The sequence below is a fragment of the Saccopteryx bilineata genome, chromosome 5 (assembly GCF_036850765.1).
Source record: "Saccopteryx bilineata isolate mSacBil1 chromosome 5, mSacBil1_pri_phased_curated, whole genome shotgun sequence".
Lineage (NCBI taxonomy): Eukaryota > Metazoa > Chordata > Mammalia > Chiroptera > Emballonuridae > Saccopteryx > Saccopteryx bilineata.
Window position 1 is genome coordinate 195,926,159 of NC_089494.1, and position 25,975 is coordinate 195,952,133.

Sequence of the window (25,975 nt, forward strand, 5' to 3'; positions counted from 1 at the left end):
TCTTGTCCCTGCTTCTATTGATATTTTGGGTATATCAACAAATATGCTTCAGGACCTGGGGGTCAAGGCCTTCTCATGAAACCTGTATAGGGGATGGTGAGGTGGTCTTCCCTGGTCCCTCGGGGCATGCCATGTGGTCTCCAAGTAGTCATTGTCTCCGCAAAAGTGATCAGATTGTTACAGGAGCACAGAGGAAGTACACTCAATCCAGGCTGGGAATATTTCGAGCAAATGAAGCTGAGCTGAGTTTTACAGGATAAGGTTCAGCTGATTTGGGGTGGTGGTAAAGGGTATTTCAGAATTGAGAGCATAGCCTGAACAGAGGCAGAGAGGTATGAAATTGTTAGGTAGAAGAAAGGTCTCAAGGTTTGAGTCATTCCTACTAAATGCTATTCTTGCAAAATGTTACAGTGTAGCACAGTGTTTTGCAAACCACCTATAGGCAAGATGAACTTAGCAGGAACCAAAGAAGAAATCAGCCTCCAATAGACCAAATACTGCATATAAGCAGTGGCTAAGACTCCCTTCTGGAAGCAGAGCTTTGAATATGAATCTTCTATCTTTCTTACTTGTTGAAAGTAAATAAAGAGAATAAAAGATACCATCCTTTCACATATCCTGGAAGTTACTTCAGCTAAGAGGAAGAGGCTTGCTATAGTGGGAGGAGGTGTAACAAAAATGGCAGCCCACTCTATGTCTCTGTGATCAAAAACAGCAGTCAGAAATCAGAGCAGAGATCCCTGATATTTGGAGGACAGGGTCCTTTTTGCCTCTGGGAACACATGTACAGCTGCTTACCACATGAGACGAAGGGTGTGGGATGGACAGCTACTACTGTGCTTAGAACTAAAGTTGACAAAAATTAACCATAATTTACCATTTGGAAGTTGCAAGCCATCAACATTCAAGTTCCAAAATATCAGTATAGTTACACCAGACAGATTCTACCACTGCAATTGTTGTCTATAGTGAGAAGGCAAATTCCTGATGCTTTCTATGTCACCTTCTTCCCCGAATTTTTTAAAATTTTTCTTTCTTCTTCTTCTTTCATTTTCTTTTAAGTGAGAGGAGGGGAGATAGACAAACTCCTGCATGCACCCTGACCAGGATCCACCTGGCAATCCCTATCTGGGGCTGATGCTCAAATCAACCAAGCTATCCTCAGCTCCTGAGGCCAATGCTCGAACCAATGGAGCCACTGGCTGCGAGATGGGAAGAGAGAAACAGAGGGAGGGGGGAGGGAAGAGAAGCAGATGGTCGCTTCTTATGTGAGACCTGATGGGGGATCAAACCTGGGATGACTGCAGGCCCGGCTGATGCTCTATTCACTGAACCAGCTGGCCAGGGCACAGAATTTTCTATTTAGATTTTAAAGGAGTTTCTTCAGTGATATAAAATACAGTTTATCCTTCAAAACATGGATTTGATCTATGTTGCTTCACTTATATATGAATTTTTTATAGTCAGCCCTGTGTATCCATGGGTTTCACATATGCAGATTCTACCAACCACAGATTAAAAACAGTGTTTTCTCAATTCTCAACCATGGATTCCCAACTGGGCATTTCTGACTTTGAATCAAATATATAGCACAATCAAGAGTTCAAATGATATAAAAATGTTTACCTGAAAAATATGTACCATATTCCGTGCCCCCCCCCCCATAAGACACTGCCATGTATAAGATGCACCTTTAGGGCCCAAAATTTGAAAAAAGTATTACATAAAGTTATTGAACTCAAGTTGTATTCTTTATAAAATTCATACAGCTCCACATCACTGTCAAAACTCCCATCCATTAGCTTGTTCTCATCTGTGTCTGATGACGAATCACTGTCTTCATATATTGCCTCATCCTCAGTTCCATCTGTAGTACTTGAAATGCCACACTTCTTAAACGACTTGACAACGATCTCAATCTTGATATTATCCCAGGATCTTTTCACCCAGGTACAAACTTCTTTTATGGTTGTTTTTATCACTCTTCCTACTGGTTTCAAACTGTCCCCAAAAGACTTCATCCATTGGTTCCATTTGTCTCTCATGGCAGCTTTGAAGGGTTTGTTAATGCTGACATCAAGTGGTTGGAGCTGGGATGTCAAGCCTCCAGGTATGATGATAAGTTTTGTTTTTTTCTGTGCAGCAATCTTCTTTGTGTTTTTTGTTATGTGTGCCCTGAACTGATCAAGCACCAATAGGGCAGGTTTGCTAAGAGCCCATCTAGTCTCCTTCTCCAGACTTTCTCAAACCAGATCTTCATCCCATCCTGACCCATCCAACCCTTCTCATGAATGTGGACAATCACTCCTCGAGAAATGTCTTCTTTTGGCATTGTTTTGCGTTTGAAAATTGGCATAGGAGGCAGCTTGGTTCGGTCAGCACAACAACTAGAACACCGTATAATGGCTCTTTTCATGTCCACTTGTCTTCACAGTTACAGTTTTCACCCCCTTCTTATCAACAGTTCTGTTACTTGGGACATCAAATTGAAAGGGGAATTTGTCCATATTTGCAATCTGTCCCAACTCAAACTCGTGTCTTCTGACATTGAATGACAAAATGATGAAATTCAAGGACCTTCTGCTCATAGCTTTCAGGCATCTTTTGGGCAAATCTGGTGTGTACACATGCTTAGTCCATTCCATTTCATGAACCTGCAGCACCAATTGTGTCCTCCTTTGAAATCAGTAACTTTTTTCATCAGCAATTCTTCCCTCTTGTTGAACCATCTTTGTGGACATAGGAATTCCAATTGCCTTTGCTTTTCAATCTATAACTCCAATTCCCTCTCTAAATCAGGCCATTTTGCTGACTTGCCTCATGGCCTTCTTCTGCCGTGGCATTTTCAGTAGAGTTTCTTCTTCCCATAGCCAGTCTCAGATTAATTTTTCAGTTGGAGGGGGACCAAATTTATGTTCAGCAGGATGACTTCCATTCACTTTTGCAAATTGGATCACTTTTCTTTTTTCTTTTTTTTACAGAGATAGAGAGAGGAATAGATAGGGACAGACAGACCGGAATGGAGAGAGATGAGAAGCATCAATCATCAGTTTTTCGTTGCGACACCTTAGTTGTTCATTGATTGCTTTCTCATATGTGCCTTGACCATGGGCCTTCAGCAGACCTAGTATAGTAACCCCTTGCTCAAGCCAGCGACCTTGGGTCCAAGCTGGTGAGCTTTTGCTCAAACCAGATGAGCCCACGCTCAAGCTGGTGACCTTGGGGTCTCGAACCTGGGTCCCCCACATCCCAGTCCAACGCTTTATCCGCTGCGCCACCGCCTGGTCAGGCTGGATCACTTTTAACTTGAATTTAGCACTGTATGAAAATCTTTTCTGAGCCATTTCTGGGCAGAACGTAGCAAAACATAACCCACCCTACTATCCCGGTAACAAGTGTAAAACAGTGAGCACAAAAACAACAAGCACGGAAAAGCGGAAAATGCAAGTAAAAAAACTATAACCACAGTTTTTAGACCCCAGATTTATTTTAAAAGGGTGTGTCTTATACATGGGGAAATTTGGTACTCTTATTGATCAGTATCACCCCATTAAATTGAATTTCTAAGTAAAAAAAATACTGATTTTAACCTGCAGTGGGTTGAATCCATGAATGCAGAGGGCCAACTATATATATAGAATTATACATGTATTTTAAACTGCATATGGAAGTCGGTGCCTCTAACCCTTTGCATGTTCAAGGATAACATGTATTTTGCTGTGGTAATTTATGTGACATTTAGCATAAAGTCGCCACAGTTACTTGTTTTTTTTATGATTTATGTAGTGTTTTTACGTATATAGTATTGAGAAACTATAATTACTACTTTTCTTTTGGTTTCTACATGTGTTTTGTTACTCGTTTTTTAGTTTCGGCAACCTGGATGATGGCAGTTGAGAGGTTTTTGAAAATGTCTGAAGTTTAGCAGGCTGCATCAACTTTCTGCTTTTGCTCTACTGTTTACAAAAGAATAAATGGAATGGTTGAGAAGACAGCTCCGTTAAAAGAAACGTGTTGCAAATGGCTTCAGAATCTGTGAATGCAAAACAAGCTAGGAATCACTTCACAAAGGGGAAAAGGCAACAGCACCAGCAAATAAAGAGTAGATCTTCGGTTAGTGAGGGTGATGGAGAAGAGTCCTTTATCTTTGAAGCACATGAAGCTTGGAAAGATTTTCATAGCTCTCTTCTTCAGTTTTATGAAAATGGAGAACTCTGTGATGTTACACTAAAGGTGAGACTTTTTTTCCTTATCAGTCTCTTCAGAGTATTATGAAAAATGGGGGTTTCTATAACCACATAGGCAAATTTTGGGTGCTGTACTTCTTGTTACAATTGGAATGATTTTAGTCTCAGTCTTACTGAAGGGTAAGGGACATAAGGGAGGGTAAGTAAAAGGAGATAGCATAAGATAAAATTTATATATATATATATATATATTGATTTTTAGAGGGAGGAGAGAGAGAGAGGGAGAAAGAGAAAGGGGGGGAAAGTAGGAACCATTAATACATAGTAGTTGCTTCCTTGTATGTGCCTTGACCGGCAAGCCCAGGGTTTTGAACCGGCGACTTCACTGTTCCAGGTCAACACTTTATCCACTGTGCCACCACAGCTCAGGCAGAATTCTTGTACCAACTAAACATTAATAGTCATTATTTCTTAGTTTAACTTCTGAGAGTTCTGAAATTCTAAAACAACAAGTAGATATTATTAGCAAAATTAGAAAATTACTGTTGACCAGATAAGCTTTTAACTTGTGAATTTAAAAACTTGATGCATTCACTTATTCTTGATTTTGGTTACAAGTCAGGAAGTCAGGAATTTACTCAGTTGCACTAGTGTTTTACTTATGTTTTCCTGGTGATTTAGTCTCTACTTCAATACTAACCTCTGTTAAGTCTTGAGATTGTATATCTATACTTGTTAGTGAAGTAGTGTCTATTTAGACTTAGATGAAAAAGTCTAGTATACCTAAGGCTGTGATTTATAGGATCATGTTGGTCTGCTACAAAGGACAGCTTTGATAAAATGGAAGAGTGATCAAGTATTATGGAAGAGCCTGTGTTCTAATTTTTTCTATTATTCATTTAAGGTATTTTGTTGTTCTTATCTCTCATTGAGTATTAAAATATTTTAGTGATTCATTTGTATTCATATAGCATTTTCCACATAAGATTTGCCACATTAAAATCTCTTAGAGTTTGCTTTCTGTTCCTAATCAGACAGATTCTTTGAGCAATTGTGAGGATTGAGAACATACTTGGAGAAACAGATCAGGGTATACTCAGCAAAAGTCTGTAACTGAAAGTATAAGTTTCAAGTTTCAGGCCCACAATGTCCAGGAGTGAGTATAGTGTTACTCTGTGAATACGTATCTATATTCTCTTTACTTAAACTTTTAGTGTCTTACATATTTCTAGGTCCTAAAACTTTGAGAAGAAAACCATTGCATAACTACTAGCGATGCACCTGAACAAGTACTAGAAAAAAATACTTCAAATGTTTATGTAATATTAGAATGATTCTCATTTCAAGCATAGTACCTAAAACAGAATTCATAAAGAAAAGATTGATTTAATTATATAAAAATCTCTAGGGGACTTGACCAGGTGGTGGCGCAGTGAACAGAGCATCAGACTGGGATGAAGAGGACCCTGAGGTTGCCGGGCTCAGCAGCTTGAGTGCAGGGTCATTGGCTTGAACCCAAGGTCGCTGGCTTGAGCAAGGGTCACTGGCTCTGCTGGAGGCTCCCCACCCCACCCCTGTCAAGGCACATATGAGAAAGCAATCAATGAACACTAGGGTGCCACAACAAAGAATTGATGCTTTCCGTCTCTCCATCCCATCTGTCCCTATCTCTGTCTCTCTCTCTCTCTCTCTCTCTCCTCTGTCACACACACACAAAAAAAATCTCTAGAGGGAATAGAATTTAAAAGCACACTGTAAAAGACAAACGTTTATACATATATATGACAAATGACTAATACTCTAAATGTATGAGTTCTTACAAATAAGAAAAAAGCCGCCTGACCTGTGGTGACGCAGTGGATAAAGCGTCAACCTGGAAATGTTGAGGTCGCTGGTTCGAAACCCTGGGCTTATAAGAAATGATGACATCGGATCATTTACAGCAAAATGGTGGGATCTTGATAACATTATACGACGTGAAATAAGTAAATCAGAAAAAACCAGGAACTGCATTATTCCATACGTAGGTGGGACATAAAAGTGAGACTAAGAGACATTGATAAGAGTGTGGTGGTTATGGGGGGAGGAGAGAGAGGGAAAGGGGGAGGGGGAGGGGCACAAAGAAAACTAGATAGAAGGTGACAGAGGAAAATCTGACTTTGGGTGATGGGTATGCAACATAATTGAACGACAAGATAACCTGGACTTGTTATCTTTGAATATATGTATCCTGATTTATTGATGTCGCCCCATTAAAAAAATAAAATAAAATAAAATAAAAACCCTGGGCTTGCCTGGTCAGCAAGGCACATATGGGAGTTGACGCTTCCAGCTCCTCCCCTCTTCTCTCTCTCTCTCTCTCTCCTCTCTCTCTCTCTCTCTCTCTCTCTCTGTCTCTCCCTCTCCTCTCTAAAATGAATAAATAAAAAGAAAAAGAAAAAAAGAAAATATCATAGAAAAAAAGTTTGTAGAAGAAATACAGAGCCCAAAATGTATGAGTGATTCAGTAATATTAGTAAAAGAAAGATAAACTAAAACAGTGAGAGAATATTTTCATTTCTCAAATTGGCAGCTACTTCTTAACAAGTTAACACTCAGAATATGGTATAAATATTGCAGGTAAATCGAAAACAGACAATTTAGCAGAAGGTATCCAGGTTGTACCTGTTCTTTGATGCAGCCATTTCTACTTTTAGGAGTTTGTCTGTAGGAAATTATAGTGAAGGTGGACAAAGATTCAGTTACAACGAAGTTTATTAGTCTCATTTGTAATGGCAAACTATTGCAAGCAATCTAATCTTTCAATAATTAAGGTGGTGAGATTTCAGTGTTTTTATTACTTTTATATAAAATATATCACTTCAAAATAATTGAAATAGGAAATGGAAAAACTTAGTTAAGTCATTGTAACTACTGCTAAATACCAATTTATTTACCCAGTGCTTCAGTTTCCTTACTGATAAATTGTGGGTAATAATAGTTCATAGTCATAGGGCATTGGAACAACTAAGTGACTTAGAATAGTGCCTGACCTGATGACTACAGTTAAAATACTAGGTAGTGCATTTGAAAGTTGTTAAGATCTTAAAAGTTCTTATTACAAGGAAAGAAAAATATAATTATATGAGACAATGAATGTTTACTAAACTTATGGTAATCATTTCATAATATTTATATTTATACGTGTCAAATCATTATATTGTATACCTTGGACTTATACAGTGTTATATGTCATGGTTTGCTGTATATACGTTATATATGATATATACACATAGATATGTGTATAAATGATAAGTGGCTAATTTGGAGGAAGAAAATTACTTGATTTTAAGAAGTTGCCCTGACTAAAAGTAAGTGACCAAAAAATTACATTGTTAAAACAAATGTATCATATTAAATTTGTCTGGAGTTATTGTCCCTGTTATAGCACATGCTTGATGCTGATCTAAAACTAATTGTGATTTTAAACTGAGCCTCTTTTTGTTTGTCTTAAACAGGTTGGCTCAAAGTTAATCTCTTGCCACAAACTGGTATTGGCTTGTGTTATTCCCTACTTCAGAGCTATGTTTCTCTCTGAAATGGCTGAAGCCAAGCAAACAGAGATTGAGATTAGAGATTTTGATGGTGATGCAATAGAAGACTTGGTAAAGTTTGTCTATTCTTCAAGGCTCACTTTGACTGTTGACAATGTCCAGCCTCTCTTATATGCAGCTTGTATTCTACAGGTTGAACTCGTGGCCAGAGCTTGTTGTGAATACATGAAGTTACATTTTCATCCCTCCAATTGCTTGGCAGTAAGAGCCTTTGCAGAAAGTCACAATCGGATAGACTTAATGGACATGGCAGATCAGTATGCCTGTGAACATTTTACTGAGGTAGTGGAGTGTGAAGACTTTGTAAGTGTGTCACCCCAGCATCTCCATAAGCTTTTGTCCTCCAGTGATCTAAATATTGAGAATGAAAAACAGGTCTATAATGCAGCCATCAAGTGGCTTCTTGCAAATCCTCAGCATCATTCTAAATGGCTGGATGAAACACTTGCACAGGTAGGGGCTGAAATAAGGTGTAAATCATCAATTGATGTAATACAATGTAAAAATGGATATGACTGTTACTTTCCTCTTTACTCAGTGTACTGTTTATGTGTAAATCTGAATTTGTTACATTTGAATTAGAAGTGTCATTCTCTGCTTTTTAAACTAATATTTAAAATGTATCTTGGAGATAATAAATATTTTATTTGTGCTAGTAGAAAATGATTGTGGGTAGACAGTTCAAAGTTAATTTAAAACTTGTTTTTAATAAGGTTTCTGAATTTTACTGAATTTCTTTGCTAATGAAAGTACATTTATTTCTAATGCATATAGATTTGTTCTGGAAAGAACTGTAAGATATCATTTCCCATTTTCTTCTCTCACTAGTTTTACTTTTTAAATTTCAGAAATGAGTCTCTATTTTAGTCATTTATTCTTCATTTCAATAGGTGTTACTTGAATAGGAAGATAATAGTCCTTAGAATTACTTTGAAAATGTTAGTCCAAAAAAGTTTCATTATCTTGTAGCTGTATCATATTTTTGTATATATGCATGCTTTTAACTCAGAATTGCATTACCTGAGTTTGATAATTGCTTTAATCCACTAGAAAACCAATGCTTCTTTAAAGAGAGAATGGTGAGTGCCTCTACTAAGAGAGGAGATGCATCCATGAGTTAGTATGTAACCTTCCAAGTAACTGATTTAAAGAAAACAATACCTATTTGTTTCAGATCTGAATATTTGTGGGGTTTTTTGTTTTTTTGTTTTTTGGGTTCTTTTTTTTTTTTGTATTTTTCTGAAGCTGGAAACGGGGAGAGACAGACAGACTCCCGCATGCGCCTGACCAGGATCCACCTGGCACGCCCACCAGGGGGCGACGCTCCGCCCACCAGGGTCGATGCTCTGCCCCTCTGGGGCATCGCTCTGCCGCAACCAGAGCCACTCTAGCGCCTAGGGCAGAGGCCAAGGAGGCATCCCCAGCGCCCGGGCCATCTCTGCTCCAATGGAGCCTCGCTGTGGGAGGGGAAGAGAGAGACAGAGAGGAAGGAGAGGGGGAGGGGTGGAGAGGCAGATGGGCGCCTCTCCTGTGTGCCCTGGCCGGGAATCGAACCCGGGACCTCTGCACGCTAGGCCGACACTCTACCACTGAGCCAACTGGCCAGGGCTGTTTGTGTCTTTAAGTAAGAAATATATCACATTTTTATATGCTCAGTCTCAGATTTATTTATTTAATTATTTCTCCAGGTTCTAGGAGCTTGGTGTCTGTAACTAAATTTACCCCTGAGGCCCAGCAGAGGGGATCAGGCCCCATGAGCCACACTGTTTTCATGACAGCCTTCTGGTCCAGTGCCTGCCATGAGTGGGGCAGGCCCTGAATTTGACGTGGCTGTGTCAGTCTTAGCTTTAAGGGCAAAAAGAAAAAAAAAAGGTAGAGCAATTTTTTTTTTAAGCTAGAGAGAGACAGAGAGACAAGAGACAGACAGGGACAGATAGATAGGAAGCGAGAGAGATGAGAAGCATCAATTCATAGTTGCGGCACCTTAGTTGTTCATTGATTGCTTTCTCATATGTGCCTTGACTGGGGGACTCCAGCCAAACCAGTGACCCCTTGCTCAAGCTGGCGACCTTGGGCTCAAGTCAGTGACCTTTGGGCTCAAGCCAGCAACTATGGAGTCATGTCTAGGATCCCACACTCAAGCCAGCGACCCGGTGCTCAAGCTGGTGACCCTAGGATTTCCAGCCTGGGTCCTCAAGTGTCCCAGACGGATGCTCTATCCTCTGTACCACTGCTGGTCAGGCAGAACAGTTTTGTTTTGTTTGTGCCTTTTCTTTAGCAATAAAAGGCTTTCTGATATGACAATTCTTTTCTGGAAGTGAGAAATTTAAATAAAGACAATTGAATTACTTTAGTCAAATTAAGTCTGTATTTAAAAGGGGAGGATATATTTAGCATATAATCTGAATTGTTAGTGCCAACCAGTACTGAGAATTGCTTTAGAAGTTGGCACATTGTACTTTAAGTCTTTATGACATGAGTTTATTACAGTGAAAGTAGAGAATGAGCTATGTCCAGTTATGACTTAAATTTTATATCCACAACTATTCATGGCCTTAGGTTCGTTTGCCGCTGCTGCCAGTGGATTTTCTTATGGGTGTTGTGGCAAAAGAACAGATTGTCAAGCAAAATCTGAAATGCAGAGATTTATTGGATGAAGCAAGAAATTACCACCTTCACTTGAGTAGCAGAGCAGTACCTGACTTTGAATATTCCATTCGGACTACACCAAGGAAGCATACTGCTGGTAATTAAATTACCCATTTATCAACTGTGCTGGAAGGCGGTTGTTGTATTTGAGAGTTGGTTTTGTAAGCCCAGACTTAACTGTAAGATGATTAGTATCTGATTGCTTTAGAGTAATAATTTGCAAATAAGGTTATTGATGAATTCTTACTGTACATGATTCAAATAGTTTTACCAATATGCTAAATTTTTTAAAAGTCGCTGACAGATAATGTATTATAGAATTGTACACCTGAAACCTATATAACCTTTATTAACTAATGTCACCCCAATAAGTTCAATAAAAAAATAAACAAGTCATTACAAGTCTTGTAACTCTGAAGAGCCTGCTGAAATGTCCCTTATTTTGTGATTGTCCTAACTCTCTGGTCGGCAAACTGCGGCTCGCGAGCCACATGCGGCTCTTTGGCCCCTTGAGTGTGGCTCTTCCACACAATACCACGTGCGGGCGCTACCTCGATAAGGAATGTACCTACCTATATAGTTTAAGTTTAAAAAACTTGGCTCTCAAAAGCAATTTCAATCATTGCACTGTTGATATTTGGTTCTGTTGACTAATGAGTTTGCCGACCACTGTTAACTCTTCTGGATAGATTTAGTTAGTTCCTGTCATTTGTGCTTTTAAAACACTTTTGCACTTATTTTATTTTACTGTGTTGCATTGAAATTTATTTATTTGATATATTTTGAGCCCTTCAAAGCCAGGTAGTATCTTATTTGTATTCATAGTGCTAAGCATGGAGTTTGACTCATCTTATATGCTTCAATACTTGTTTTTTTGCATTTTATCATATCAAGAGAAAGGTACTAAATCTAACATTTGTGTAACATACCATATTAAACTCTTAAAATCTGAAACTAATTTTTCAGGAGGCATGCTGTTACACTTATTTGCCAAATTTTCAGACATTATCTTTTCCCAAGTTCATGTTCACTTACGTTACTCTTTATAAATATAAAGAATATATTAGGAATGAGGGAAAATAAATGAGGTCTAAGAATTCAGGTATCAGCAGTCTTAACAGAGCCTTTCTCAAAATTTGCTGCTACCTAATATAGTTAACAAAAAAAGACACCTGGCCTGACCAGACAGTGGCACAGTGGATAGAGCATCGGCCAGGGAGCTGAGAAACCAGGTTCAGAACCCCGAGGTCACTGGCTTGAGCATGGGCTAACCAGCTTGAGTGTGGGGTTACTAGCTTGAGCATGAAATCATAGATATGACCCCAGTTGCTGGCTTGAGCCCAAAGGTCGCTGGTATGAAGCCCAAGGTCACTGGCTTGAGCAAGGGGTCACTGGCTTGGCTGGAGTCACCTGATCAAGACACATATGAGAAAGCAATCAATGAACAACTAAGGTGCCTCAACGAAGAGTTGATGCTTCTCATTTCTCTCTCTTCCTGTCTCATTCAAGAAAAAAAGGGGGGGGAAGACACCTATGGAATAGCCTAAAAACAAGAGGGCAATATCTGATTTTTATCCAGATAAAATAGTGGAATTTTTATCCAGATAATATGAAGAAAATTTGAATGTCATAGATCTGCCTCTGAAGAAAGTAGTTCTAAATAATTTTAACAGGAAAAGGACTGCTGATTTATTTTTCTTTTTTATAGGTTGATTTCAGTAATTAAATTATTTTAAAGTATGCATTTCTTTTACTTGTGAATCCTGTTTTAGGATGTCAAGATATTTCATGACTTCCTTCAGACTTAGGTTTGAATTCAGACAACATCTTGGCAGTCTAGGCTCTATGCCAGACATATGCCAGACCTTCATGTACATTATTTCATACATGACTGCAAAAACTTAATGAAGGTGGTTTTAGTGAAGGATTTGATCCTTATGAGGTAATTGTTTTATTTTTGTGTGTGTAACAGAGACAGAGAGAGGGACAGATAAGGACAGATAGGAAGGGAGAGAGATGAGAAGCATCAATTCTTTGTTGCAGCACCTTAGTTGTTCATTGATTGCTTTCTCATATGTGCCTTGACCAGGAGGCTACAGCAGACCGAGTGACCCCTTGCTCAAGCCAGTCACCTTGGGTTCGAGCTAGTGAGCCTTGCTCAAACCAGATGAGCCCACGCTCGCTCAAGCTGGCAACATCAGGGTTTCGAACCTGGGTCCTCCGTGTCCTAGTCCAGTGCTCTATCCACTGCGCCACTGCCTAGTCAGGCTGATCCTTATGAGGTAGTTGTTATTCCATTTTGTGGGTGAGGAATCTGAGAATCAGAGAGGGTAAATATGCTCAAGGCCGCACAGAGAAATAGCAGAGCCTGTTCTTATGCTTCGTTCTGAGTTTCCTTTTCTTCCATGTCATGTTCCTAGGCCACCTATGTAGCCAAAATGCTGATTTCCATCTAAAGAAAATCTCATCAATGATTGGGGTTATATTCTGTGATTATAATTCTAGCAGTACCATTCAACATCTGTAGTTTGGGCAGGTTTCTTAATTTCTAAAGGCTTGATGTATTTATAAACAATTTTGACTGTATGATTTTTAAAGTCTCTTCTGATTTAAATTTTTTCTGACTTAAAATATTGAATTAGTTGGAAAAGATAGCCCATGCAGTTCTTTTCATTCATTTCTTCAGTCATTCAACAAACATTTATTGCCTACGAAGTGCAGGGTTCTAGGTTAGGCATTAGAAATGCAAGCACAGATAGCCAGCCCTGCTTTGAGAGAACTTGCCATTTGATGTAGGGAAATAAACGTGAATAAATAAATGTAATAAAGTATTACAAATGCTTTTTTTTCCTTCTTTTCTAAGTGAGAGGACAGGAGATAGATACGTCAGGCACCCTTACTGGGATCCACCCAGCAACCCCTATCTGGGCTGAAGCTGTACCCATTTAGGGCCATGCTCTCACCAAGCTATTTTTAGCACCTGTAGCAGAGACTCCAGGGAGCCATCTTCAGTGCCCAGAGCCGATGCACTCTAAGCAATTGAGCCATGGTTGCTGGAGAAGAAGAAAGAAAGAGAAAGGAGGGAGGGAAAGAAATGGAAAAGCGGATGGTTGCTTCTACTGTGTGCCGTGACCAGGAATTGAACCCAGGACATTTACATGCTGGGCCGACATCTACCACTGAGCCCACCAGCCAGGGCTGAAATACTTTGATATAATCATAAACTATAGTGGGAAGCACAAAGAAAAGATTGGCTATTTTTACCTTGCAAAGGTCAGAAAAGGTTTTATTAAAAAAATAAATAAATAAACTTCAGTCTTGGTCTTTAATAATATATAGGTGTTTTTCTGGGTACCACTTAGGGAAAGGGATATTCTGTTCACTTTCTATTTATTGAATGCCTAGCACATGACAGGCATATTAAGAGAATGATAGTTACCAAAAAGTTGCTACCAGAACATCAAGGTTGAGCACTAACTATAGTATATACGTGTTGCAGGACCTTGAAGTTTTAAGAGAAAGAGGGAGAAAAGGTTAGGCACTGCAAGCCTTCGTGCAGTTCTCAGTCTTTATTTTGTAGGGAATGGATTCTCAGACAGGGAAGGAAGTGGTTGCCCGCGGACCAGCAGCATTAGCATTCACTTGGGAACTTGTTAGAGCTACAATCTTGGACCTCCCACAAACCTACTGAATCAGAAACAGGGGGCAAGGCCCCACAATCAGTGTTTCTATGCCTTTAGTGAACCATACTAAAATTTTAGTTTCTTGTTAATTGTGGTCACATATATAAGCATACTTATATTGAGCTTTGCTGATAATTGCAATTTTTTTGGAAAAATGTAAGACCTGCCAACAGAAAGAAAGATTACAACTTGCTGAAGGCTTTGATGATGGTTAGTGTTTTTAGCAAAAAGTATCTTTAATTAAAGTGTGTACATTTTTTAGACCTCAGGCTATTGCACACTTAGTATATTACAGTACAGTCTAAACATAGCTGTCATATACATTTGGGAAGCAGACACTCCGTGTGACTGGCTTACTTGTGAGCTGGCTGTGCTGCAGTGGCCTGGACTGTACCTGCAGCATCTCCAAGGTGTGCTTGGAATAACACTGAGGTCGCCATGCTTATTTTTATCTACTTATTTTGAAAGGTTTTGTTTACTGATTTTAGAGAGAGGCAAGGGAGAGAGAAAGGGAGGAAGGAGCGGGAAGCATCAACTCATAGGAGTTGCTTCCTGTATGTACCTTGACCTGGCAAGCCCTTGGTTTGGAATCGGCAGCCTCTGCATTGCAGGTCGACATCCACTCTGCCACCACAGGTCAGCCAAAATTGCCATTTTTAAATGTACAAGTTAGTGGCATTGCTAATATTTTAAAGAAATTAACTGATATAGGTAGTGAAAAGATGTTGAAAGAATCTTTTAATTAAATTTTTCCGTTGCCAGTCTGAAAGCAAAAAGACTAAGTGATAAGAGAGGCAGGGTTTTGCGGTACTTGGAGAAGAGCTGACGAGGGCCTGCACTAAGGCAGCGGCAGTGGGAACAGCCAGGGAGAAAGGACACCTCAGGGACGGAAGAGAGAGTTTAGGTATGGGAGGAAGGGAGATCTTTTTGAACATGATGGGTTTAGGTGCCTATGGGACATCAAGTGGAAATGTGGTTTAGAAATATAGACTGGAAGGCATTATAATACAGATGGAATGATTTTTAAAATTTTATTTAGAAAATTAAATTTAATGGAGTTACATTGGTCAATAAGAGTATATAGGTTACAGGTAAACGTTTCTATAGTATCAGATACTTGAACTGTTGATTATGTTGTTATCCATCACCCAAAGTCAAATTATTTTTCATCACCATATATTTGTCCCTCTTTACTCCTCTTCTCCATCCCTCAGATGGAATTTAAAATAAAGGAGTAAACTTTTCCCATGTTAGTGTGAAGTGTGTGAGAAGTAGGCTAACGGTGAAACATGGGAAACACAGGAAAGGCCCTAGTCACTTGGCTTAGTGGGTAGAGCATCGGCCCAGCTTGCGGACATCCTGGATTCGATTCCTGGTCAGGGTACAAGCCACCATGTGCTTCTCTCCCTCTCCCTGTCCCCCTTCTCTCTCTCTTCCCTTCTTGCAGCCAGTGGCTTGATTGGTCTCGGCATCGACCTCAGGCTCTGAGGATCTCCGGTTGGTCTAAGCGTCAGCCTCAGGTGCTGAGGATAGATGGGTTGATTCGAGTGTAGCACTCGCCGGGTAAAACAGACACTGGAGACATTTGGAGAGTTTAAGACAAATCTTTATGGCCAAAAGAAATAGAGAACAAAACAAAGGAAAACAAAACCTGCGCAGGGGTGGACTCAAGTGGTAGTCACAAGAGCCACACCGAGCGCCTACAGTCTAGGGGTTTTTATAGCGTAGCAAGCAAGCAGTTCATACAGAAGCGGATTTGGCGTTTAGCAATTGGCTTCTCCAAATTAAATTTTTAGTCATGTGCCTTAGTAACCAGTCATACGGTTGAAAGCCCCCAGCTGGAAATGTCCCTATCTATCCCCTAGGATGTGGTCACATTAACTATCTTAGGAGTTTTTATGACTTCCTTATCTCAAGGACTCATCAGTTCCTAGTCATCCTGGGAGTCTAACGACTTCCCTATCTCTAGGACTCATCTGTCTTATTCATCCTGGGAGTCTGGTCTCATCTAGGGAGTCTGGTCTCATCTATTCCGGGAATGTGCTGTACTTACTGGACCAGTTCCTTTTAAGTTATTTTCTCAAGCCTATTAATGTATTTTATAGCTTTTATTCGAATGTCACACGAGCACTGGCCCTAGACAGGTTGCCGGGTGGACCCTGGTTGGAACACATGTGGGGGTCTGTTTCTCTATTTTCCCTCCTCTCACTTAAAAAAAAAAGAAAACAGGAAAGAGAGAAATGATTAGACAAAAAAGGATACTTTGATATTAGGGAAATCAAGAGAATTAAGGAATTTCTTTAAAAAATGGAGTGATCAAATGTTGTACTTGTGGGCTCCGGCCAGGTAACTCAGTTGGTTAGAGCGTTGTCCTGATATACCAAAGTTGTGGGTTCAATCCATAGTCAGGGCACATATAAGAATCAACCAATGAATGCATAAATAAGTGGAACAACAAATTGATGTTTCTTTCTCTCTTTTTCTTCCCCTTCTGCCCCCCTAAAATCAATAACAAAAATGTTGCAGTTGTTTTCAGTAAGAAATTAAGAGTTTGGCCTGACCAGGTGGTGGCGCAGTGGATAGAGCGTCGGACTGGGATGCGGAAGGACCCAGGTTCGAGACCCCGAGGTGGCCAGCTTGACCGCGGGCTCATATGGCTTGAGCAAAGAGCTCACCAGCTTGGACCCAAGGTCGCTGGCTCCAGCAGGGGGTTACTTGGTCTGCTGAAGGCCCGCGGTCAAGGCACATGTGAGAAAGCAATCAATGAACAACTAAGAAGTCGCAACGCGCAACGAGAAACTGATGATTGATGCTTCTCATCTCTCTCCGTTCCTGTCTGTCTGTCCCTGTCTATCTCTGCCTCTGTAAAAATAAATAAATTTAAAAAAAAAAAAAGAGTTTGCCTGACCAGGTGGTGGCGCAGTGGATAGAGCGTCGGACTGGGATGCAGAGGACCCAAGTTCGAGACCCTGAGGTCATCAGCTCAGCACGGGCTCATCTGGTTTGAGCATAGCTCACCAGCTTGGACCCAAGGTTGCTGGCTTGAGCAAGGGGTCATTCACTCTGCTGTAGCCCCACGGTTAAGGCACATATGAGAAAGCAATCAATGAACAACTAAGGTATTGCCACGAAAAACTGATGATTGGTGCTTCTCAGCTTTCTCTGTTCTTTTCTGTCTATCCCTCTCTCTGACTCTCTCTCTGTCTCTGTAAAAAAAAAGAAAGAAAGAAATTAAGAGTTCATGAGTCTTACCTGACCTGTGGTGGTGCAGTGGATAGAGTGTAGACCTGGGATGCTGAGGTCCCTGATGGGAAATACTAGCCTTGCCCAGTCAGGGCACATACCGTAAGCATTCAATGAACAGCTAAAGTGAAGCAACTATAGTCTTGTTTTCTCTCTCTCTAAAATCAGTAAATTAAAACTTAAAAAGAAAAGAGTTTATTGGGTCTTGTTTTGACCTTAGCAAGAACAATTTTACATAATAGGTCAAGCTCTAAACCATATCATAATGGGATTTTAGCAAACAGAGGTAGCTGACATATTCTATTCTTTGAGAAATTCAAATGAAGAACAAAAAAATTTAGATATTTTAGTAACAAGAACATTGCTACCTACATAACTCATTTTTTTTCACCATTAATCAAAAATTTGACTTCCTAAATATTTTTTTCATACTAATTTTTTAAAAATTAGGGAACTATGATTATTGACCTCCATTTTGTGGCTTTACTTTTAGGTGTGCTGTTTTGTGTAGGTGGTCGAGGTGGGTCTGGTGACCCTTTCCGCAGCATTGAATGCTATTCCATCAACAAAAACAGCTGGTTTTTTGGACCAGAAATGAATAGTCGAAGGCGACACGTGGGTGTAATCTCTGTGGAAGGTGGGTTCACTATTGTCTTAAATTACATCACATGATTATAATGTTCTTTTAAAATATTTGAATTTTGAGAATAATAATAAAATGCTTCAAAATATCAATAAAATATTTTAGTGGTGATTATTTACTTGCTTTATGCCCATTGATGGTCAGTGTACAATCTCTTGTCTATACAGTAGTTGTTTTACGAGAGATAAGTATCAAGGAAAAGGGAGTTAAACTATACTCAGTTATATTTGCAAAAGAATCAAACTAAAGAAAAATGTTTATTGAACCCCCCAAATAATAAATATATCATATATTAGCATTTTTCTATACCCACCTAATTAATATTGAAATGAGAATTTTTTTTTTTTTACTGGTTACTGAAAGTGATTAATTGCAGAAAACCATGGATAAATGGTTAGGAGACTTTTTAAAAACTATATACTTTTATTCTGATAATAAATGTATACATGCTTTTTGGGAAAATATGAAAACATTTTAATAAAAATATCATCTGTGACCCAAACACCCAGAAATAATCAGTTAATATTTTGATATGTAATCTTTCCAAATTTTGTGTGTATTTTTATTTATTTCATTTAGAAAATGTTTGATCATATTATATTAAGTTTTACCTATTTCTTTTTCTTTTTGTTTCTTTTTTCTCCCCTTAAGTGAGAAAGTGGGGAGGCAGAGAGACAGATTCCCGCATGCACCCAGCAAGCACCCTATTGGGCAATGCTCTGCCCATCTTGGGCTGTTGCTCTCTTGCTCAGCAACTGAGCTATTTTAGTGTCTAAGGTGAGGCCATAGAGCCATCCTCAGCACCCAGGGCCGTCTTGCTCCAAGTGAGCCATGACTGTGGGAGGAGAAGAGAGAGAGAGTGGGGGGGGGAATGGAAGGGGTGGAGAAGCAGATGGTCGCTTCTCCTGTGTGCCTTGACCAGGAATCTAACACAGGACTTCCACACACTGGGCTGACACTACCACTGAGCCAACCAGCCAGAGCCTTATATTTTTCTTTAAGAGCATTTTTTCATTTTACTAAACATTCTTAGAAAGCATAATTACTCATTTCATATACCAAGTAATAAAAAGTTGGGAAACCTAAGGAAGGGATAGTGTTGGAATATTTAGATAACTTCATGTAGAACAGCACATTCCAGGCATATTATTAAATAGAAGCTTACATTTACTTTTATCTGACTGTGGAAGTGACATTGATCATAATGTTGAACAGAACAGTACTTGGTGAAAATTATGCTGTTCTAATTATATATTGATTATATATATAAATAACTTCATTTATTTGGAATCAAATAAAAATACTTCTTTATTTGACAGGTAAAGTGTATGCAGTGGGTGGACATGATGGAAATGAACATTTAGGTAGCATGGAGATGTTTGATCCTCTCGTTAATAAATGGATGATGAAGGCATCAATGAACACAAAGAGGTAGATCATGGAAATTTATTTTGATTTGTTGGTAGAAAATGAAGAAAGCTTCCTATGATTGAAAGGGTTAATTTTTTACTTTTTACTTATTTAGAACATTTAAATACCTTAAATACATTTTGTTAAGGCATCCACTATGATGCTTTGTTATAATTTTTTTATTTTCTTGAGCATCAAAGATGGAATCTTATCTTAGAGTATGAAAATGATAGTTTATAGCAGTGATTTTAAACCTTTTTTGAGCCGCGGCACATTTTTTACATTTACAAAATCCTGGGGCACACTACCTACCAAAATGACACAAAATGACACTCTAACACAGTACATATACATATAGTTAATAATATAGTTTCTAAATGTATTTATACTCACTTAGTGTGAAACCTGGGCCTGTTTTGATGAACACAAAAGGGATATCCTGGCAGGAATGGTAGAAAGACACACACGAAGCTCTTCCTCAACAGTTCTCAGTCTCTCTCTGTTTTTAGTTTTTATTGCAGTCAAGCTTGAGAAGCTCAGCTCACATAGATATGTGGTTGAAAACGGAAGCAATGTCAAAATAGCTTTGTTGGCCAGAATGGGGAACTCCTTGGCAACAGATAACTAAAAACTGTCCAAAGGAAGATCAGCAAACTTTAGCTTTAAAGTTAGATAACATTGTGATGCATTTTGATGCATTGTATATCACCCTCGCGGGGGCTTCTTTTAAAAAGAAAAAGGTCAAATATCTATATACACCATCAGGATAGACATAACCAGCTGAGGCTGAGGCTTCATCTAGTGGTGGCAACATTTACCTCCAGTCCTGACCAGGATTAAAAATCGGGACCATGGGGAGGAGTAGCAGCTTCAACTACTCGCTGTGGCCACACAATGACAAATGCACGGCAGCCAAGCGGGGACCTTCCTGTGTGTGGATGAGAGGCGGCCGCTTATTGGTTCATTGCTAGTGGTCGGGATGAATCCTAGAAGGAGATTGGTCAGTGAGTGTTCCCTGTGCCTCCCTGTTGCTGATAGCTGGAGGGATTGTGAGGGGAATGTTTGTTTTCAGATGGAGGTGGCTGGCGGAGGGCCGGATAAATAGCCTCCGCGGGTGTATCTGGCATGTAGTCCATAGTTTGGGGACCCATGTTTAATTTCCCCACAGCACACCTGACCATGTCTCACGGCACACTAGTGCGCCATGGCACACTGGTTGAAAAACACTGGTCTATAGTTTTCACTGACACCTGAACATGGACTTTTTTTAAAAAAAATTATTTTGAAATAATTTTAGACTTTTAGAATGTTGCAAAAATAGTAGAATTCCAGTGTATTCATGGTTCTTACGTGGAAGTCATTTTGCTCCCCCTGTGAAACACTTGACTACATTGGGGCATTTTGGGTTGTCACAACTTGGGTTCAGGGCAGGGAGGTTGAGGGAGGTGCTGCTAGCATCTCGTTGGGAGAGGCCAGGGATGCTCCTAAAGATCCTGTGATGCACAAGAAAGTCTCCTACAGCAAAGATGATGTGGCCCCAGATGTCAGTAGTGCCGAGGTAGAGAAATCCTGCTGTATACTCATCACCCAGCTCCCATATGTTGACATCTTCTACCATCATAGTACAGTGATTGAAACTGGGAAATTAATGTCAATACAAAACTATTAATCTGTAGACCTTTTCAACTTTTGCCAGTTTTTCCACATGTTCTTTTGCTTCTAATTGGTTTTTCTTTTCTAATTGTATTGGCTAAATAATTTAAGATAGTGGGGTTTTTTGCCTTGTTCCTGAGCTTGATGGAAATGTCTCTAGTGTTTCCCTGTTACAATAATGGCTTAATTTATTTTTTAATTATTATTAATTTTTGTCTTAAGTGAGAAGCAGGGAGGCAGAGACTGACTCCTACATGCTCTCCAACTGGGATCTACTGGCAAGCCCCCTACTGGAGGATGCTCTGCCTATCTAGGGCCGTTGTTCCATTGCTCAGCAACCAGGCTATTTTAGTTAAGCCTGAGGCAAGGCCATGGAGCCATCTTCAGCACCCGGGCCCAACTTGCTCAACCGATGCATGGCAGCAGGAGGGGAAGTAAGAGAGAGAGATAGAGAAAAGGAAGAGGGGGAAGGGTGGAGAAGCAGATGGTCGCTTCTGTGTGCCCTGACTGGAAATTGAACCCAGGATGTCCATATGCCAGGCCAACATTCTACCACTGATCCAACCGGCCAGGGCCAAAGTAATGGCTTTAGAACTAAGGTATATGTATTTTAACATGATAAAATACTGTATACCAAAATTTCTATCATTATTTTTATCAAAAGTATTAATATTTCAAATATTTATCCACAATAATTTGAAATATGTGTTGATAAATGGATCAGTCTAAAGGGGAGGAAGATTTTTAGTGATATGACTTAGTAAATATTGACTAGCCTGTTCAGAATTTTTTAAATGACTTGAATACCAAATTTTTAAATATTCTTAAGTGGAAGGATAGCTAATATGTGGTGAAATCAGGATTCAGAAACTCAGTAGACAAAACACCCTCTACATCATTGTTTTCCAACTGTGGCACCATTATCTCAGCACAACTGTGGTTGAGAAACCCTGCTGTAGATCTAGAGGTGAAACCTAGAAATATTAAAATTGGCATTATAGGTTAAAATCTACTTATTTTTTAAAAAATCAATTACAACAGTATAGCATAGTGGGAAGTAAGATGCGTGATTATGTTTCATATGGAAAATGTACCCAAACCAATATAAAGCACAGCTCTTAAAAAAATATAAAGAAAGGGCCTGACCAGGCGGTGGCACAGTGAATACGGCATCGGACTGGGATGCAGAAGGATCCAGGTTTAAGACCCTAAGGTCCTCAGCTTGAGCGCAGGCTCATCTGGCTTGAGCAAAAAGCTTGCCAGCTTGGACCCAAGGTCGCTGGCTCAAGCAAGGGGTTACTCGGTCTGCTGAAGGCCAACGGTCAAGGCACATATGAGAAAGCAATCAATAAACAACTAAGGTGTCGCAACGAGAAATTGATAATTGATGCTTCTCATCTCTCTTCATTCCTGTCTGTCTCTCTGTCCCTGTAAAAAAATAAAATAAAATAAATTTTAAAAATATATATATATGAAGGAAAAAAACAAATATAATATAGTTTACTACATTTAGAGAATCGAAGCCTTTAGATCAAGCGAGATTGTAGTGTGTACTGTTCTTTATGCTGATTTCTCCATATTTATAGCTGTGGTCTCAAAGTGGGACATGCAGTATCATTTGGGGTGAGGGAATGAAAAATGAGATTCTAGGTACATTCTTAATTTCATCATTTCAAATTTATTTAAGGGTATGTTTTATAAAGAACATAATTTGTTAGTACAGTAATTTTTTTTTTTTTTTTTTAGAGAGGCTGACAGAGACAGGAAGGGAGAGAGATGAGAAGCATCAACTCATAGTTGTGGCACTTTAGTTGTTCGTTGACTGCTTCTCCTATATACCTTGACAGGGATGGAGGGTCCAGATCCCCCTTGCTCAAGCCAACAGCCTTGGGCTTCAAGCCAGTGACCCTGGGATCATATCAATGATCCCACACTCAAGCCGCTAACCCCGTGCTCAAGCTGGTGAGCCTGCACTGAAGCCAGTGACTTTGGGTTTTGAACCTGGGTCCTCAGCTTCCCAGGCCGATGTTTTATCCACTGTGCCACCACTGGTCAGGCTGTGCAGTAATATGTTTATAATATGAAAGTAATTATCGTATATATAGGGCTGCAGAAAAATTGTTATAAACGTGGGCTGTATGTACGTACAGACTAGTAGGTTAGTAAGAAAGCTGAAAACCAAGGGATTTGGTCTTTAAGTGCTGGAGACATAAGCACTTAAAAAAGTATCTAGATATTTTTAGAGATGTGTGGTGCTTTAGAAGGAGGGAATAAATATTTATGTATAGTTCAACATAATACTATAATATCTTCCAATTACTAGAGTTATATATGAATATGTCAGAAAGAGAACATGTTTTCACGCCAAATGGGAAATTAAATTAGAATACTTTGTCTTTTTTCAATTTAAAATTCAGCAAATAGGGTGGGGATTTCAAAGTCTGAGCTTAATTAACTTACATACCTAGGTACTACAATAATTCTGCCTCTTTGTTTCAGAGGGAAAATGTAATAAAGGAAAAAAAAGGGGCTGAGGAATTATTCAAAACACTGCTTAGGAGTAGTTTTGTATAGAGAACAAAAATCAGAAGATCTCTATTCCAATTTTATTTTAAACAAACTCAAACAAAACCTAACTTCAAACATTACGGTTTGTATGGTTTGTAAACTACAGCAACATTCTATGAGTTAAAAATGACTTGCTACCAAAACAAACGATTTTAAGTTAAACTTCACATGGGATACATTGCAATCTACTTTTCTATTCTCTTATCAGTTTAACATCAACTACAAATATTTTTAGCTGAGTTACTTCATGTATTATAAGTATGAAAGATTAGAACTGTGAAAAGAATTCTGCTAAAAAAGAGATTTTTATCCTTTTTTTTCTCATGAGGAGAAAGACTCGTAAGGAAAAAACTGATTATCAAAATATGCTGTTACCTCCCACTGTCTACAAGTGACATTTTAACACTTTAATAGGGTTTGATTTATGTTACATGGTAACTACAAATAAATAGCTTAAATTGTAGGCACTAATTAAAATAAGGGAGAAAACTCCAAAGTAAGATTTTTAATCTTTATGCTCTTGCCTCTTTATCATACTAAGCAAGTTTTTAGCCAAAAATTGAATGAAACTTCTCTAGCAAAATAGCAGTTGAATTTCTTTAATCTTGTTTTTTCATTAGTGTGAGAGAGAAAGGGACAGACAGACAGGAAGGGGGAGAGATGAGAAGCATCAGTTCTTCATTGTAGCTCCTTAATTGTTCATTGATTGCTTTTTCATGTGTGGCTTGACTCAGGGGCTCCAGTTGAGCCGTGACCCCTTGCTCAAACCAGCAATCTTGGGCTTCAAGCCAGTGACCCCATGCTCGAGCCAGATGAGCCTGCACTCAAGTCGGTGACCTTGGAGTTTCACACCTGGGTCCTCAGCATCTTGGACTTACACTCTACCCACTGCACCACTGCTTGGTCAGGCAAATTTCTTTAATCTCCTAAAACACACCCTGAGCATTTAACAGTAGCTATTCAACTATATAAAAAATAAGAGATTTTGTCATATTATTTGCTTACAGTTTGTATTTCCCCAAATCATTTTTTGAGTATGTATTCCAAAGGCCATATTCACATGTAAAATATCTGGTTTTCTTTACTATTCTTGCCTTCTTTTTCATCTTTACACTAAAATAGATGGTGGTGTGGTTTTATTGAAACTCCCTCATTCTAACAGAGCATCTCTATGGGTTTATTTATTCAACAGATACCAGTTAAGTGACCATTGCAAGACACACTGAGTACTGAAGCTACAGCAATAAATAAGACAGCCAATGTTCTTACTTCTGTAGAGCTTACATTCTAGGAGGGAAAATATAAATAAAGACATGCTTACAAGAGCAGTAGTAATGTTTGTACAGGGTAAGCAAAGGGTGTTATAGAGTGGAAAAGAGCCTTTTTTTAACAGGTGAGAGGAAGGGAGATAGTGAGGCATACCCCACATGCACCCTGACTGCGATCCATCGGCAACCCCATCTGTGGATACCGGCACTCGAGTACTGAGCTATTTTTAGTGCCTGAGGCTGATACGCTTTAACAGAACTGTCCTCAGTACCCAGGGCCATGCTCAAACTAATCCAGCCACTTGCTGCAGGAAGGAAAGAGAGGGTGAGGAGAAGCAGATGGTCACTTCTCCTGTGTGCTCAGGAGACCAGGAGTTGAATGCCAGGCCAATGCTCTATTCACTGAGCCATTGGCCAGGGCCAAGATGTTAATGAACTAACCTAAGATCTGAAGAGAGAGAATAATTTAGCCTAATTAAATGGTGGTGGGTGGAAGGAGATGGAGAATCTTTGAAAATCTGGAGGTGAACAAGTACAGAGCATGAAAGACATCAAGTGTGGGTGAGAGCCAAGGGAATAGTGTCAAGAAATAAGGCTGAAACCGGAAGCAAAGAATGAGGGCCTTTCAGGTTTGCCCAGGTTTATTTTATCTAGTTTTTTTAATCTAGGCTTTGAAATACACACACACACACACACACACACACACACACACACACATGAATAGCAAGGGAATGATAGAATCACATTTCTAATTTCTAAGATCCTCTGCATATGAAATGGGAAAGGTTTTGAAAAGGACCAGAGTGAAAACAGTCTGAGAGACCAAAAGGATTATTGTAATATTTCAGTCAAGAAATAAGGGTGGCTTGAACTAAAGGAGTGGGAGCTGGAAAGAATAATAAGGTCGAGGCAAGGATGATCCTTCCGTTCCTGGCTTAAGCATCTGTAAGCAGACAGTGATACACTTTTCTGCATTAGGCAAAACAAGACAGTGAACAGAATAAGATTTTTGTTTTGTCTGTGATGGGTCTGTTAGTTTTCTATTGCTGTGTAACCAATTACCACAAACTTAGCAACT

General features: G+C 39.3%; 1 protein-coding gene and 1 non-coding gene across 3 annotated transcripts in view; one reads left to right on the top strand and one right to left on the bottom strand.

Moving 5' to 3' along the window:
* The window catches only part of KLHL8 (kelch like family member 8), a 53,536-nt gene that overhangs the window by 16,519 nt on the left and 11,042 nt on the right, over positions 1–25,975 (top strand). For both annotated transcript variants that reach the window (XM_066279740.1, XM_066279739.1), the window contains 5 exons: positions 3,870–4,233; positions 7,685–8,233; positions 10,340–10,526; positions 17,849–17,992; positions 19,318–19,429. In XM_066279740.1, coding sequence (XP_066135837.1) covers positions 4,021–4,233; positions 7,685–8,233; positions 10,340–10,526; positions 17,849–17,992; positions 19,318–19,429 — 1,205 coding nt within the window. In that variant the 5' untranslated portion in view covers positions 3,870–4,020. The remainder of the gene's footprint in view (positions 1–3,869; positions 4,234–7,684; positions 8,234–10,339; positions 10,527–17,848; positions 17,993–19,317; positions 19,430–25,975) is intronic.
* LOC136307210 (small nucleolar RNA SNORA5) lies at positions 9,481–9,615 on the bottom strand. Its single transcript, XR_010725878.1, has one exon. It is a non-coding gene; the product is annotated as a small nucleolar RNA SNORA5 (small nucleolar RNA).